Source organism: Homalodisca vitripennis, chromosome 6 (genome assembly GCF_021130785.1).
Source record: "Homalodisca vitripennis isolate AUS2020 chromosome 6, UT_GWSS_2.1, whole genome shotgun sequence".
Taxonomy (NCBI): Eukaryota; Metazoa; Arthropoda; class Insecta; order Hemiptera; family Cicadellidae; genus Homalodisca; species Homalodisca vitripennis.
Genome location: NC_060212.1, coordinates 60215004 through 60233122, shown reverse-complemented (window position 1 = coordinate 60233122; position 18119 = coordinate 60215004). Strand labels below are relative to the sequence as shown.

The 18119-nt window shown below is 32.4% G+C and overlaps 1 protein-coding gene across 1 annotated transcript; it reads left to right on the top strand.

Annotated features, from left to right (window-relative positions):
* The first annotated feature begins 1060 nt into the window (after positions 1 to 1060).
* Positions 1061 to 17526, top strand: LOC124364353 (homocysteine S-methyltransferase YbgG-like). The gene is made up of 6 exons (XM_046819748.1): positions 1061 to 1170; positions 3614 to 3777; positions 9708 to 9857; positions 12611 to 12882; positions 16214 to 16425; positions 17214 to 17526. The coding sequence occupies exons 2-6, from the start codon at positions 3621 to 3623 to the stop codon at positions 17389 to 17391; spliced, it is 969 nt and encodes a 322-aa protein (XP_046675704.1). The 5' UTR covers positions 1061 to 1170; positions 3614 to 3620; the 3' UTR covers positions 17392 to 17526.
* Positions 17527 to 18119: the final 593 nt, after the last annotated feature.

Below are 18119 nucleotides of genomic sequence, written 5' to 3'. Positions count from 1 at the left end.
TCTCAAAAAATATAAACTTTTAAATAATAATAAATTATGTTTATGCATAATTTACATAATTGCGTTGTACTTTGAATAGTATTAATTACATCAAAGTGTGTGTTCGAAACTGATTTCAAGTATCCAGTATTTAAAACGTTACCAGTACGGAAATACCGATATCAAGTATCCAGTATTTGTACTCAATATCGCCGAGTAACGGTATCAGAAGTAACGGTTACAGGTTCGTACTGATTAAGCCCATCACTTGTTGAACTAACTAGTAACGGGAGAATCGAATAGTAGTCTATTCGAATACAGCCTGGGTGTTCACATATTCGAAGAAGAATCGAATTCAAACCTACAGTATTCAATCGTTTGGACTAATAATATTCAAATAAAATCTTCAATAGCTGTATTTGTATTCATATACATATATTCATTGGAGGCTTTTATATGTATATTATATATATATATATATATATATATATATATATATATATATATATATATATATATATGTGTGTACAAAACTATAAAAAGAATATTTAAGGGGAGATTCGTAATTTGGAATTAACAATTAAAATTTTCAAACTTGACAAAATGTGTAATTGTACAAAGTTTCAATTGATAAATACATTTGTAAACAATAAAGACAAAAATTAATGTTTATTTTATGTTGTGTAAAAACAAAATATTATTCAGGTTTTTGACTTCAATATATTTCTACGATCATTGGTGACGACATTACCTGCAGTAGAAAAGAATATTTTAGACGGGAGTCAAGTAGCACACATATTGTTTTAGTTCATAAATCATGGATATGACATGTTTGCAGGACGCACAGCAAGGCAAAGGATTTCCCCACCTTTTTGGTAGGGCAATTCCAAATAACAAAGAAACAATGAATTACGGGAGGGAAGAAAGTAAGACAAGTTTAGACTTGTCTGTTAGAAAAAGTATTCGAATACATATTCGAACGCAAGGGTACTGTTGAATACACAGTCTTCGATTCTTTTAAGTATTCGATTCTCGCATCACTAGAACTAACTCAGTTCGCTGTTTACTTAACATTCGTGGTCCGTGTTGTTGTTTTTTGACCTTCAACACCGCCGCACAGTCGCGCACAGTAGTGTGCTCAGTGCTGTGTGAGAGGCAGTGACATTTGACGTGGTAAAGACCAATAACCTGGTATGAAACAAAATTAGTTTACTTGTTATTATCACATTTTGTTTATGCCTTTCTCTGTACAGCAATTAAACTAACTCAGTCGTGGCAGACTAGTCATATGATGAGTTAGCGATTAACTGACAACTAGCTAATTCAACTCTTTAATGGAAAATATTAAGGTTTTTTTTTATTTTCCGGTACAACATATGTTTTACATTTGAAGTTTAGCTCAGTAAACATACTTATGATCAATGAACAATTATAAAATCACTCGTTAAAGATTTCCCTAGTTGGTTGGCCATTTATGACTGTCTTTTAAACGTACTTTAAAAATATAGTAAAAATACATAAGTACTATTATAACATTGTACGTGTATAATACATTATTTCTTAAGAGAACGATGCAAATACATATTATTATGGTGTTATAAGCTTTTGTGTAACATCTTATTAAATACGGTTAAATGTTTTAAAAATTTAGTTGTGTAGTGGCAGGACTGTCCCTAGTAAATATTTAAGCAGTTCATTCATAAATAAAGTTTAAATTAAAATAGTATGTAACCAATAATATTAATTTCCATTAAATAAGTAGGCTACTAATTTTAACGTTCTACTAAAATTCAGTTTAGTTTGGGGACATAAAAGCATAAAGAATTGGGAAATCTGCAAAATGTGAAAATATTTGTACTCAAGCTAAAGCTGTCTTTTGGCTTGAGAGCCTTTTCCTCTCATAATTTCACTGTATAGAATTCCGTCATATTATAAATGTTTGAAGCTTTCTTCTTAAAATTCAAAGAAGTAATAAAAATAAGGCAAAATATAACATATTAAAGCATGTATATTTTCTTATTCAGTATGAAACTGTGGCTATAATGAAAAATCTTTGGTTTATTCTAGTACATACCGTATAAAAAATAGTACCTATCTACTTAAAAGTGAAAATACAAGTCAAAAAAGTCAGTCAAAATACAAACAAAATGTTCACAACGTTTGAAATTGCTATTTCATATTATGTATATCATACATACTTTTGAAGCTAAAAAGACGAAGTAATTGTTCGAATATGAAATTCTGTACATATACATAGGTGCATTAATGTTAGACTTCAAAGTATACCAAATTTCAGATCTACAGTATATTTCAATTGGTTTCCAAAAAACTGTTTAAAATTAAAAACCGTGAAATTTTTTGTCATTTTAAAATTTAAATTGCAGCTCTTCTAGACAAAATAGAGAATCAAAACTTGTGTATTTTTAAATATATTTCATACGAAATGAAATCATATTAAATGTCATTAGTTTTAAAAAGACACAAATTTCAGTTCTCTATCTTATCTGGAAGACCTGCAATTTCAATTTAAAAATAACGTGAAAGCCCCTGATTCCCTCACAATTTCCAAAGATATTATGAAATGTTCTTGCCAGGGATGCTTTAAAACATGTGAAATGTGGTTACTTACAGTTCAGATTATTATTCAAGATATTTTGAAATGGCATAATTAAAATCACTAACATCAGTAAAGACTAGTATACTTAAATGCAAAATGTTCTTTTGCTATCATGATATACTAATCTGATTCTGGTTCACAAATCCAGGTGCTCGAGTATTCTAATTGTACACTATTTTCTGGAAATTATGGTTTTAAACACTCTACAACAAGTTCTAAATGCCCACAAAGCAATGGCGAATCAGAAGCTGCTGTCAAACGTGTATGCAAAGTTGGAGATTAAGGAAAATAACCTTATCACACAAGAAGTTATATATTATCATATGAAAGAAGACATTAAGTAATTCATCTAAAACCTTTAAAACTGGGGCATTCAATATGGATAGTTGTGGTTGAAGTATCAAGAAATCTTGAAATTTAATTTAATCTAATCAGAATTTAAAACCGTCAATGAAAATCAATCAATTAGCACAATAACAAATTAATTAAATCGAAGTGGATTAAAGATTGCATGACTTGAAAGGGTTTATGTTCCAATAAAATATGTAATTAAAATCACATGATTTGTTTTTTATTTTGTTTATATATATGAAAATACAAATAAAGGTTTGCTTTATTTTAAGATTTTTAAGTATTGCGGCCGAGGCTGTACTACCCATCTACGAAACATTGACCTCACCTACGCGCTGTCATTCTGTGAGTGATTTAAAAGAGCTGAACTGCCGGAACATCTTTTATTTGAATATAACAACGAGACGACTGAATAAATCAGTAAATATTACAGTTCTTGCCTCTTGGGTCACGGAAAATACAGAAGGGATGTGCTCTAAGGGATAGCCCGATGTTCTTGAAAAAGACGCCCCTCTTTCTGCCGGCGGCCGGACATCTGTAATCTTGAGTCTTGTGTTCCGTGCGAAAAGCCTAAACAATAGCCTACAACTGTTTTACAGTGAAATGTGCATTGGTTATTTCCTTTGGTTTATTTAATCAAAGATTGACTCGTAACATTTGTTGCAGATTAGTTATGACAGAAACAGACTTTGTGTTGGTCGATGGTGGTTTTGAGACGCAGCTGAGGAAATACGTGGGCTCTGGCTTTGAAGGTCACCCGCTGTGGATCTGCCGCTACCTGGTAGAGAACCCTGAATCATGTCGTAAAGCGCACCAAGACTACATCCAATGTAATTATTTTATAAAACTAAAATGGTAATGTTTGAGTGATCGATGTTGATTTAAAAATGTAACTCAATATTGTAGTATTTTGTAATAATACAATACTGTTGCTTATTTTTTTCTATTTTCACTAGAGCATGAATAGAAAGCTTTTACCAAAATACACGCAATTAATGAGGCACTACCAAAGGTAGATATGGCTCTGTTGACAGTTATGCAAAACAATAAGGAAAGAGATTTTTAATTTATATTTCCAAAAAAAATTTGTTTGTGTTTTATTTAAGTAACAATCTAAAACTGCTCAGATAGTAATGCAAACCAACAAAACTCATTTGTAATTGTTTTAACAAGTCTTTTATATGTCAAAAACCTCTTTTTATGTGTCATGTTAACGTACATCATAGTTGTAACACAAGAATTAACACGAACCTCAGAAATCATTATGCTTTATATAATAGTACTAGCCATTTCCTGCGGCTTCACACGCTGTTCTTAAGCTTTGCCTTTGTATCAGCACTTCTGGTTTAAGTGAATTGTATTTTCAATCCAGTTGTTGAGTTAGTCTTGTTGCCACGTACACACATATATGTACTTTATTATAAAGTGATCTAACACTCAAGCTTTAAGTTCAACCAGAAATTTATTTTAAAAACAAATATGCATCAAAACTTAGTGCCTTCAAATAGTGTTTGGCTATTTAATATACGTAACTGTCACGTAGTTGCAGTTTATAATATGCAGGCGTTTTGATAACTTTTATATTTTGCAGCGCCGCATGGTGGTGAGTTTTATCAATGGGCATAGCATATAAACCTTCTACGTGGAAAAATACATGTACATGCAAATGTTATTAATGATCGGTCAAATAATTTCTGAGACTACAAAGGACATACAGGCAAACATTAATTTATATATACAGTAGATTACTCAATATAACTTGAAATATACTGGCATATATTTTTTTTAATCATCTACCGATGTCAGTAACTTCCTGAAAAAAAAACACACTTGAGAAGTGGTTGGTCCTCTCAATGTTTTATTAAAAATGAACAAAAATGTTTATTTTTTATTACTTATTTTAATTTATTGGTCATTTATTTTTTTATTCAAAACTAGCAATTACCCGCGGATTCACACGCAATTTTCAAAATAGAAGGTCATAACTTTCTTAGTGAAAGCATTATTTATGATGTAGTATGATGGAACCCTACAATTGTTAAAACATAACTAGACGTATCAGGTACATATAATCTCAGTATCCATAATTGAGAGATTTATAACGTAAATAGAATGTTGGCAGGTTCTATTTTAGGTTTTGTTGTATTATTTGTTGTATTTATTGTATTTTGCTAATTATATGCATATAAGCAATATATAGCCTATGCAATCATATGCATATACAGTAAGTCTTGAAAACCTAATTTGGTCAAAAAGTGTCAACTTCCATCTATTTAGATTATTTTCTAAGGTATTTTTATTGAAATTATGCCATAATTATTAAAACATTCGACGGCAAATAAAAAAGTCCGGAAAACGCTGACGTCGTGAACGTGTTAATAATAATTTTAAAAAGTTTTAATTTATTTTATTTCTTGTATACACATTGCTCCAAAATATCAAATGTGTACGGTTTCAGATATGTTTTAATGCTAACTCGCTAAAAGTTTTTAGAAAATCCAAATCTCTATCCAAGGTTAACAAAAAAGTGTTTTTTTCTAAAAATTTGTTTCAGTTTTCACGTTTCACCACATTTAAACTTTTTTAATAGTTAAAATTTAGGACATTTCAAACTCGTAAAACCTAAAAAGTCACATAGCAAGGTGTGAATTTTCTTACACCTATCAATAGCTGTTTTAAAAACTGTGTTGTATTTAAAGTTAGGCTTTATCTTGGATGGTTGAGAAATGGCGCCAAAAATACTAATTTTCACGACGTTTTTTGCATTTAGTACGCCGTTGTGTTCTACCTTTGCTTTGTGGTATTCAGAAGTGTCTACCACTTGCATTTAAGACACTCCGTATAATGAGAGGTACAGTATACTAGAACTGCAAATCCCTATCAATTTAAACGTTGATTACAATTTATCTATTAGTGACTTGTGACAGGTTTGTTTGATAGCAAACCAAATAGCAAGGCCTATGTTTAAAAGGATATGTTTTTAATAATATAAACACGGTCGTGTTTGTACGTTCAGTTACTTTCTACCCGCATGGATAAGCTTATATTCAAAACCACTGAATCTTTTTGAACAGGTTTGGGAGAAATGATAAAAGAAGAAAATCAGATTTTATTTCTTTCAGTTAGTTTTGTGCCGTGTCCGTGAAGACGTGTAGACTATTATTGTCTGTAGAACATGCCATGCACCAACGAGGAAGTTTTTTTTCGATGTTAATGGTTTTAGGTGAATGTCTACAGAACTGCACAGCTGCTGCTGCTCCATACACACAACGCTACCCGGACCGTGATCATCATTCGCGGAAGGTTTTCCAAAGACTTGCTAGCAGTGTCTATGAAACTGGAAATGTACAACCGGAACGTTCACAAAAAGGGGAAATAGCTCACTAGGCCTGTAAGGGATGACAAGGCTGCGGTTCAGCTCAATCCATGTGACTCAATATATAAGGGTGGACACCGATAAAGGAATAAGCCGACGACCAGTACTTAAGGACAATAAAATGCACTGTGAAAAATGAACGCTTTCTTTTTTCAGATATTGCTCGAAGTCTTTGACAATCCCGTAGATTTCCTGTGAATTATTCAAGAGTATTTCCGTGCACGATTATATAATAAAAATAGGTCCGGATTTGGAAAGTCTGTACAAAGGTTCAGCAGGTGCGGTTTTTATTTCAAATCTAAATCGGTTCATATGATATGGTTTCACTGTGAGTGAAAATGGTTTGAATTGAACTACTATCTTTGACAACTCTAATATGAAGATGTGCCTTGTATAAGTCTACTTTCTTTACACAGTGGCTGGTTAGGGGGGTGGAGGGGTGACCACCTCACCCGTAATCTTCATTCTACTTTGAAATCATGTGGATAACAAAAATGCATGACGTTCCGTGACGCGAAACGAAAGTTTTCAGCGTGCAAAACATAAATCCATAACCCTCAAAAAGAAGTAGTCACTTCAAAAAAGAAAAAGATATTTTGTGAACGTCCAAATTTCGGACGTTGGTATCAAAAGGGGGGGGGGGTTATAAAGATTCACAGTCAGAAATATAACACTTTTATTTTAGGGTGACTTTTTAGTATATTAATGTGTGGATAGTCAAGTTTAAAATAAGCCGTATTATTTCATTGATAACGTGCTATTAACCCTGGAACACTACCGTGCGTAAGTTTTACGTATATGCGTCATGTTAATAATCACACCTACTCTCCCCACCAACCATCCGGTTTAAGCTTTGGGCAGTGCTTCTACTGATCAATGGTCGTTCGTCCTCCGAAGTGTAAGGGTGTGTGTAGTTCTTTTTCTTATCTCAATATTGATTTTTATTTAGGCCGTGCGTCAATTTTACGTAGCTGTAGTATTGCTTGATACACAAAATACGTATATTTTACGTATAAGCGTGTGTAGTAATAACCTATTTTAAGTTGTTTTTTGGAAAATAAAAGTCTTGGAGTCAGTAAACAATTTGTAGGCTTTTTGGAAAGGATGAGTTTCTATAGCATTGTAGATATGAAGATAAGGTTAGGAAAACACCATGTATCACACAAGTCATGCACGCGTTATACACAAGCACAACACGCTTAAACACACGCATCATCACCTTAAGTAAGCACATAGGCAAGAAAATACACAAACACAATACACAGGCATGAAAATAAACCTTTACAAAAATAAACATACTACGTAAAATTTACGTATCGGTAGTAATAAAGGCATATCAAAACACGGTAGTGTTCTAGGGTTAAGATACTAAAATATTGATATGCATTGGACTTCCAGTTAAGTCTCTTTAAGCCTTTTTAAAATGACTGACAGTTCTAGCCATAAAGTACAGAAAGTAGGGGGAAAACATACAAGTTCCAGTAGGATTAATGGCACTAAAAGCGAATCGACAAGGTTAAGTGACTCTGATAAGATACTTAATCATCTTACTACGTGTTCAGCTATTTCAACAAATCACAGTGGGTCGTTCTATTCCATCCTCGTCGCCAAAAACTGTTGTGACTGAAAATAAGCACACGGATTGAATTTAACTAACTAATAAAATTATATTTACAGTACATTTATGATAGGACATTTTTATAAATACAACAGTGTAAAATCAAAATATAAAACAGCTGGAATAAAAACAATAGTCCATACATAACAAATCAAAGACAAAGTTATCATCTAACTGTTACTATAAATTTAAATACTTAAGACCTGCTTATGTATATTTATCTTCTTGATCGGGGCAAATAAGCAAACTCAATTTTGACACCAGAAATACCTAATACAGTTACCGAAAGTACTTTCTTAATTGGGGAAACAAGGCAAAATCAACTAAGGCACAAGATATAAAGACCTGATTTAATTATAATGGTCATTAATATACACCTTTTCCTTGATCGTGGCAACAAGGCAAACTAAAATTGGCGTTGGCTATAATTAATTCACTCGAACCTGAAGTGCACATACACGTGCAAATCCTACTAAATTGCCTGCAAATTCGCGGATAACACACTCCTATATACGCACACTCGTTTTTGAATACTTGTTTTGTTTTCTTCGGTATGGGAAACCTTGAAGCAAAAAGTCATGCACAAACCTACATTGCAATTCTACACTGGCGATGCAATTCTCGGTGAACGTTATGCTTTAAGCAAACTGCATACATCAATGTAAGCCATATAGTATGCCCACACCATCTAGCGACAAAGCAGTGAATTACGTTCTGTCCTTGATTATGAATCATTCTGGGAAGATAAACTTTTCAATTCTATAAGTTGTTTCCATTTTGAAATCTCTCGACGTATGTGCCACATAGCGGCTAACACTAGAAACACACGTTCGCTATTAGTGATCGGCAAGCGACGATTGCGACTCTGGAGGCGGGTACGCGAACCACGTAAAACCGGGTACACTGGCTATTCACGTCTGTCCCGTAGAGAAGATATAATATCTTCTCAGAATGTTTCATAATCAATGGTTCTGTTTACAGTAAAACAGGTCATTGTTGAACAACGGATTAACTCATCAGAGGTTTTAACTCTTGTTTTTAGAACATAAATAATTTTTACAACTGATTAATTTTATTTTATGACATTATGCTTTCTTTAGTCTGTTCTGTTGTATTGTTACATGTAAAGTGTGATTAGTGTAAATACAATAATTACCAAGTGACAGACTTGTTATGCATAGACCAAACATATTTATGTAGCCCTGTGTTATTCCTTATCTGCATATATGGTACAATTATTGCAAAGTCGTAGGCTATTTTGGCCAATAAGTAATTTTGAATCCTAAATATTGGTTATTCCTTTATCAATAAGTGTTACAAGGTATAATCAAGATCGGGAGGAAAAAAATTAGGGGGGTGGTCCAGACAACTGATATTTTCCCATAGTAGGCAGAGAGTAAGGCCCCATTTTGTTCCTTAAAAGTTCTTGACCCATTTCTTCGTTGAAAACGATCTTTCAGCAGTACGTGTCAGTAATACTGAATTATTTAAATAATAATAATAATCGTTAACTAAAAAAAGTAATTGAAATAAATGAAAACTTAGAGAGGTCTCGAATCCTTGGACCCCCTAGTTGGCTACCTCCTTGGGTATAATGTTTGATGTTATTTTATAAATGTAAGAAAAAAATGTAAGAAACATTAAAAAGCTCAACATTGGTTGTAATTTTTAACACTGCTGTCATTAATTTAATAGTAATCTGGTTATGCTATTTTATTTGTATTAATACTGTAATTTTCTTGCACATAAATATGTACTTTTGTAAGGTGGATCGGATATGATTCAGACGAACACGTACCAAGTTACTATAGATGGTTTCAAGAAACACCTTGGATTCGATCGAGAAAAGACCCTGGAAATGATCAAATCAGCTGTTACAATCTGCAAGGAAGCAATAGATATCGAGAAATTCAAAGGTAAGACTCTAGTTGTTTGTTGTTAGGGTTAGTTCAGCTAGTTAAAGACGTTATGAAGTATGTGAAACATGCATTGATATTGTCTAAAAAGTAGTGAACATTTGGATACAACTCAGTAAATCCTTGACACTAGATTAACAACATTAGTTAATTACTTCAGAAAAAATTAAGTTATTCCAAATTCAAAATATCTTTATTCAATCCCTGCACTGTGTATGATCAAATAATGATAAATATAATATATTTAAAATTCAATATATAATATGTATGCAAATTACTACATTAAAACTTGCTATAAACAATATAATGCTGCTTATTTAAGTAATTAAACTTGAAATTTTTGAAATCTAATCCAATTATACCTCATAAATGTACTAAAAAGAATGTAAGCTTTATCAATTATATATGTTTTCAATTTTGTAGTAATTTATTCTCTTTTTATGTAAGATAGCAAATATTTAAAAACGTTTTCCCCGAGGTAAAGTGATTATTTACCATCCCAAAACCTGTCCTAAGGTAGAAGTTTGTAGTAGCTGAAATCTGCTACTTCTTCACAAACCCCTTAGCTGAAGAGATGAATTGAAACTGAAATCAGTATGGAGTCAAATATCATTCTTCGGGATAACAGGAACTTATTAGACAATGCTTTTAATGCAACGCAGGAAAAGCAAGGGAGTCAATATTGAACCTAGTGGCACTCCAAATATATTAGTTTTCTTCAAAGAGACCAAGAATGGTTTTATTCTAAAATATTTGAAATGCCTACAAATTGATTCCTATTGTTCAAGTAGGACACTAACCAATCCAGTGCTTTAGTTGAGATCAAAAGAATTTTGATTTTTAGTATGTTTGTTCTATATCTTATCATTTTGTACCTGATATTAAATTTAATTTTCCAAATTAATTTTGACTTACCTTATCTTATAAAACATGTCTAATATGATTTATTAGCTACTAAATTAACTGCATTGATCTGAATGATGGACCTGTTTAAATACATCATAGAGTGGATGAGCAAGGCATCACAATTACACTGCATACAGATAGGTGTAATTTGAATTCACTGATATTTTATCTATGCATTTCTATTCTACTCGGATAGTTTGGGCAGTCAAAGCTTTGATGTATATCGGGTTCAAGTTGATTAAATTGTTATTTCAATACAACTTAATGTGGAAGTCACGTTGTTGCTCCATATGAGGTGTGTCAAATTTTTATTTGGTAGCTGCAGTTCAAAATTCAAATAAATTTAAATATATTTCTTGTATATTGGTACAAAGAATTAATGCTGTAAATTAGGCTAGGTACTTCGTGAAAATTTGAAAAGTCCCACTTAACTTTAAAGTGGTGAAGAGATTTGATTAAAGCACAATCTAAAGTGTTGAAGAAATTTGATTAAATCATAATCTATAATCACAATTTATAAATGATCAGTCTACTGTTTTATTATCAGTTCAAAATGTTTGTGTAACGTCATATTTGAAACTAATATTACATCAGTAATGTGTTTTAAATCCTAAATACTCAAAAGAGCAATAAATATTTTTGCTCTTATCATAATACTTTTGCAGAATTTTATCAAAATTATGTAATTTTATTTTGTGTTTTTGAACTGAAATTTTTCTCCTGAATGTCTAATAATAGTTATTGAAGTTTAATGCGATGCTTTAATTAGTTGTGACTGATTTTCCTTTTCACAATAAGGTTCCCATATAAAATTCACTTCAAAAACATTAGAAGTATCATAAAATAAATCAAGATGGCAGTACTTTGGCCAAAATCTGACAAACAAACTCTGACATTCACTACTGTTTGCTGCATTTCTATACCAATTCCACTACATTTTTGTGGTAAATAAATTTTAATTGAATACAATTTATGAATAGTTACTTTCATTATTAAAGGTAAATTTAAAACATGGTACTTCAACCAAAACCTTAGTTCAAAATAGACATATTGGTTCTCCCATACACTCGTTAATAATATTTTTAACCATTTCGTCTTCGCAGTTCATTTTGCGAGACTGTTGCAGGTTTTGAAAAAAAAAAAAAAAATGAAATGAAAAATGCCTTTATTTACAGAGGCGAAGTTAGGACTTAAAAGTCCTCTCTACCACTTAACCTCCAAGTTAAGTTTTTTTTGGTTTGCTTGGCCAGTGAAAATCTACATTACCTTATTTAGAATACACACACTCACATTTCAATAAACTGGTCTAGACTCTGGGACATCTAGCTATTTTTAGGCTCTGTCATATAGGTACGCTGTTCCTTTTCTTTGAAATATGATTACTGCCAGTCAATTAATTTGATTTATTTTACTTAATTTAGAATCATTACAGCTTCATGCATTTTTTACATGTTAAAGGCTAATTAGTAGTGTGCGTTCACCCCAGTTATTGTTTTATACTATGACACATCTCTAGCTACATTACATGTTATTAACACCTTTATTTCAACATGAGCCATGAACCAATTTTAGGTCAGTGGAAGTAGTGACCTAGTAGTGTGCATCCAACGAAGTCAATGTATTAAAGAACACTTGATTATTCTGCAAAACCATGAACAGAAGCAAAGTTGTATTTATTTGATGTAACCAAATAGTCCTGTAATTCAGGTTTCTTTAGTTTTCCATACATTAATTCTTAATGACATGTTGAACAGTTTTAAATGATTGATTTAAATGTCACTGACCACATAGAGCTATAGACAGTTTGCTAGCCATGATTTGATTTATAGTCTTGATGTGTCATACAGGTCACAAAAGCTCTGTATCAACCATGGGGCTTGTTGGGCCATATGGCGCACACCTCAACAACGGCTGTGAATATGCAGGAGGTGTCTACGCTGACGATATGACCATTACAGAGTTGGCAGACTGGCATCGTCCCAAGATTGAAGCTCTGATAGAAGGAGGTTCTGACTGCTTGATAATTGCAACTATCCCTTCTCTTAAAGAAGCAGAAGCAATTATTGAAGTAGTTAAGGAGCATCCTGGAATGAAATTTATTTTATCATTTTCTGCTCAGGTAACAGTTTTGTATTCTTCATGGTCCAAATGTTCTTAGTCTAATTGTTACTTCTGGATAATGAGGTTTTAATTTCAATTCAATTTTTTTTCTACATAGAAAAGAAGGTTGATTAATATAATTTGAGGTAAAGTTTCAAAGATGTAAATTAGTGTAAGAGCACATGCAAGCTACTACAGATAAGGCTAGAATAATCTGAATAGAGCTGTGATCTGTGTTGATCATTATATTTTACAGATACAAAACTGAAAATTGAACAGTGGCAAAGTTTTTTATTTTTTCTCAGGTAGCCTCATATAGTCGTATGATATCAATTGTTGGGCTTGTTGGGCCGTAAGGGGCACATCTCAACAATGGCTGTGAGTATGAAGGATTCTACTGTGTGCTGACGTCATGACAATTAAGGTTAAAATAACCTGAACAAAGCTGTGATCTATTATGTAGAACACTATTTTTTTTTAAAGTTCCTTATTTTGTTCTCTGGCAGCCTTATGAGATCTGCGCTTCTTCCCTATATCTCTTCCGGTCTCCTGGAAAGTGATTGATCGGTTTTCTTCTGATGTACACAAATTTTCTTTAAAAGATAATTAGGAGGCATTGGGAGGGCTTAGTTAGTCATAGGCAACAACATAGCAAGAAAGGAATTTGGGGGAGGGGGTCCAGACAACTGATATTTTCCCGTAGTGGACAGAGAGTAAGGCTCCATTTTGTTACTTAAAAAGTTCTTGACTCGTTTCTGTGTTGAGAACGATCTTTCTGCAGTACATGTCAGTAATAATGAATTATTTAAATAATAACAATCGTTTAATAAGAAAGTAATTGAACATTTGGGGGGTTCCAGACCCCTTGGACCCCTTCGCTAGCTACGTCCTTGGTCATAGGCGTTTTTGACACTAAGTTCATTGTGACCCAGGTGGTCAGATTTTTTTAATTATTGTGAATCATATGATTTTGCAGAATGATGTAGGGTGAGAAAACAGTAATGATATTAGGTTTTCAGACATTTGTCAACATTATATGTAACAAAAAACAGAGCACTACATTTTAAGGATTGAAATCTAACTTCTTTATCAGATGTAAAAAACCTTTATCTACATGAACCTTTCCACAAATCTTCAAAAGTTTGGCAATGAAATGCCTCTCATAAAAAGAAGTAATAACAAACTGGTACACTAACATCATTATGTCCAGACTGGTGAGATTTAGTTTTTTGTGCATGTTTATGTATTATGGATTTTAATATCTGAAAGAAAGAGGGTGGATTTCAATCCTTGAAACACAGTGTTATATTGGTTGTAACTTATAACGATGGCAAATGTGTGAAATCCTATTATCCTTTAAAATCATCCATCATTAGTAACAAACTTTTATATTTTTAGTTAATCCAAATAAATAATAGTAAAATTAAAAATGAATTCTCTTTATAATTATACACAAAAATCATATACTGTACTTTGTTAACCATAACAACAAAACATGTTGAAATAAATTTAAATATAAACATTCAATTAGTACATAGAGGAAGAAGCATAACACAAACTTTAACCAAACAAGGTACAAAGATATTCCATTCTGATGTGTTTAAGCCCATTTTATATGTGACTCCAAAAGAAAGTCAAGTTGGGTTGACAAGGTTGGTGTTGGTGAAGAGATTGGACCGGCACTGCCTATACACCTTCCAAACAAGTTTCAAGAGCCATGCCATACAATCACTGTAGAAAAGTTTATGCTGAATAACGTCATGTCACTACTTTGACTCTCAAATTCTACAGTTACCGTTCCACTCACACAAAATTCGCCTCATCGGAAAAGAGAACGATTTTTGTTATTTTGTTTGTTTTTGTTATTTTCAAAAATTTGTGTAGAGAATAACAGCACACTAACCTTTGTTTTTGTTAGTTGGTTTGATTTCATACAACAATTACAGTTTGTAAAAACAAAAATGAAATCTTTCATGTACTCGTATCATATCACACAAAGTATCTTTAGGCACTACTTATAATTATTGACTTCATCAAACCAGCAACTTCCTACAAGGACTTAGCCAGCAGGGGTCCAAAGGGTCCAGATTACTCCCAAATTTGTAATTACTTTTTTAGTAAATGATTATTATTATTTAAATAATTCAGTATTATTGATATGTACTGCTAAAAGATCGTTCTCAACAAAGAAACATGTCAAGAACTTTTTAAGGAACAAAATGGCGTCTTACTCTCTGTCCATTATGGGAAAATATCATTTGTCTGGATTCCCCTCAAAATGTTTTCCTGGCTACGCTCTTCCTACAATACGTAGATCTTTTCAACAGTAGCTTAAGATGTTCTTGGTTTACGTGGTGATTTTGCTTTTAAAACACTGGAAGTTACCTTGGAAGACCTTAGCCAATTAAGCGTAGTTTTAAATGTAGGTGGTTCACTACCATACTAGATTGTACTATTATAACAGACTCAATTTTTACAAGCCAAATATAACATTACTGTATGCTTTCTATTGCAGAGTATCCATTGCACTGCACAGAATACGTGAACTTGGCATTGGCTCTGTTATTCTCAATGTCAAGCAGGCCTGTTGACAAAACAAAGTTAACAAAACCTAGAAAGTTGACGAATCAACACTACAGACTAGAATAATCTGTGTTGACTCTAGAGCAAATTAAACTAGGCAGTCCTTTCTCAAACACACTCTCCTCAAACAGCTACCATTTAGAAATGGATTAATAAATAACGTTAAAATTTACACTATTTAAAGTTTTGATCCTATTTCTTCTCATTTTTAAGGATCAATTTTAATATATCTGATACTGTTTTAATATTAACGGTGCAAGATGTAATTTCTATTCCAGCACCATTATAGTACCGAGTGGCTTATTTGATGATTCTGTGTTAGATGCCAAATGTATATTTTTAAGAAGTGGTTCCTTTTGAAGTTTGTTTCAACAGGTGTCATTGGTTTATAGGCTAAATGGCATGGGCATACACAAAATCAAAACTAGGTTGAGGGGGGCAGTCTGGTTGTAACACAAATTTTAAAATAATTAAATATTATTACAGCATAATTTCAGTGTGGTAAATAAATTATTATTCACAGATGCCATTCCAAATCTTATTTCATATCATCACCTTATAACCATTTAATAATCTTTTGCTTCTAGGAGGGTCTGCTACCTCCCTCCTCCCCCTCAGAACACCATACATATTAAGCAAAATATGGTGTAAATTAGAGTAAGAAGCTAAATGAAACCGTTCTTAATGGACCATACAAGTAGCTTATGCTGATGGCTACTTTAAAACTCCTAAAACCATTAAAAAATTTAATTTCATGGTTGTTACAGAACGAGAAAACTATTTCCCACGGGGAGAAAATGTCAGAGGTGGCTCAGCGGTGTTGGGAGTTGGCAGCTGATCAGATTCTCGCCATCGGGGTCAACTGTCAGCATCCACGGTTCTCGGTACCTCTGCTGCGCTCGATCAAAGAGGCAAATCCAAACATCCCTCTGTTTGTGAAGGCAAACACGACTGAAATATTCAACACAACTACCAAAGAGTAAGTTTTTCAGAATAGTGAATGAGATCGTTATTATCTATTGTAGTCCCTTAGCATACAAACTTCTTCCAGAATACTTGCGTACAATTTCATTAATTATTGCTTGTGTTACTATGCTGTAAAGTTAAAATAATTGGGGTCATAAATGGGGCCACAGTTGTGAATTGGAGAGAGTTCATGTTTAACAGAAATGTTTACCAGCATAGGGCATAAGAGAATATTTCTTTGAGCTATCACCAATTCTTCTCCTTCTCACTCAGGACTTTGACGCTCTCTTAAGGTTCATTAAATTTGAATGAACGGTAATAGCATAATTTAATTTTAACAAAGGTTGATTCATAAAAAGTACTTGTTCTGCTGGGACTCGAATCCGGATCTCTCACTTGCTCGGTGAGCATCTAACCATTATAATATAGAGCCCTTACTTTTTGTGAATCAATAACTAAACCAATATGTGATTGGAAAACCTGTCAAACGACTGACATTAATTTTGTATACATGGCAATAACATAATATAATTTAAAAAAAGATTGATTAAAAAGTAATAGCTCTGCAGGGACTTGACGTGCGTCTCTCACCAAAAATACAAGAAATATTATTCAAACCAATTATATATATTTTTTTTTCTAAAAAATTATGTTCATTCTGTTCATATGGTAAGAGTGAGTAGACTATACACAGTGGAGATTTTTGTTATAATTGTATGTTTAATAGTAAGTTCTAATTATTTAGGTTTGAAGGAGAGAGTTTAAAAAATATAGTTATCAGTTACTGAATATTATTTTCAGATGGGAGTCAGCAGATTCAGGAAGAAGCCTGCAAGAATACTGCAGGGATTGGTTGGAGCTGGGGGTAAAATATATCGGAGGCTGCTGTAGAACTACAGTTGATGACATCAGCAGTTTTAGAGAGGAGATCAGGAAATTTAAAATGAAAAATGATAACACTAATGTTGTAAAGGATTAAGTTAAATACAAATAACTTGTAGTTCTCACTTCTCATGCTCAATAGAATTCGTAAAAAAAAAACAATCCATATCATTATATTTTTTAATATTATTATAAAAAATGGACCAAATATATTTTTATTTTAAAATTGAAAGTGCTTTATTACTAACCTCTTCATTGAAATTGGTTTCTTTTATTTTTTTGTATGATTTCTTTGTGCATAAACAAGCTTATTAATATAACAGATGAGAAAGAATATGAAGGCAGTCATACAGGATGGGTCTGAGACCTTTAATCCTATGTAATAAATTCCAGGTATTAACAACCATTGTATAATGAGCTTGCAATTGTTTAATCTTAAGGTGACTAATGAAGAGGATATGTTGAGAAAATGAAATGGATCTTCAATGTTTTTATTTAATAATTGGGTCAGTATTAATTAGCAAATGCTACCGAGGGGCTGGCAAAATTTCATATCTGTCTGTCTGTCTGTCCACACAATATCTAGAGAATGAACTAAGTTACAGACCCGATATTTTCCATGAAGCTTCATTTCTATACACGCAACATTGTGTATGATGATAGTGCCTTTTAATTATAAATGTAGTGCAAATATATTTTTAATTGAACCACTTTTTTAGAATAAGGATTTATGTTTAACAGCATGTGTGTCACCACACTAATGTATTATACGACTTGTTTGTAGCTGATTAAAATTATTATACAATTTCATTTTATTCATATTTA

Coding starts and splice junctions, on each gene's coding strand:
- LOC124364353 (XM_046819748.1), top strand. CDS start 3,621: ATGACAGAAACAGACTTTGTGTTGGTCGATGGTGGTTTTGAGACGCAG. Junction 9,858..12,610: donor AGATATCGAGAAATTCAAAG/GTAAGACTCTAG, acceptor TGTGTCATACAG/GTCACAAAAGCTCTGTATCA. Junction 12,883..16,213: donor TTTTATCATTTTCTGCTCAG/GTAACAGTTTTG, acceptor TGGTTGTTACAG/AACGAGAAAACTATTTCCCA.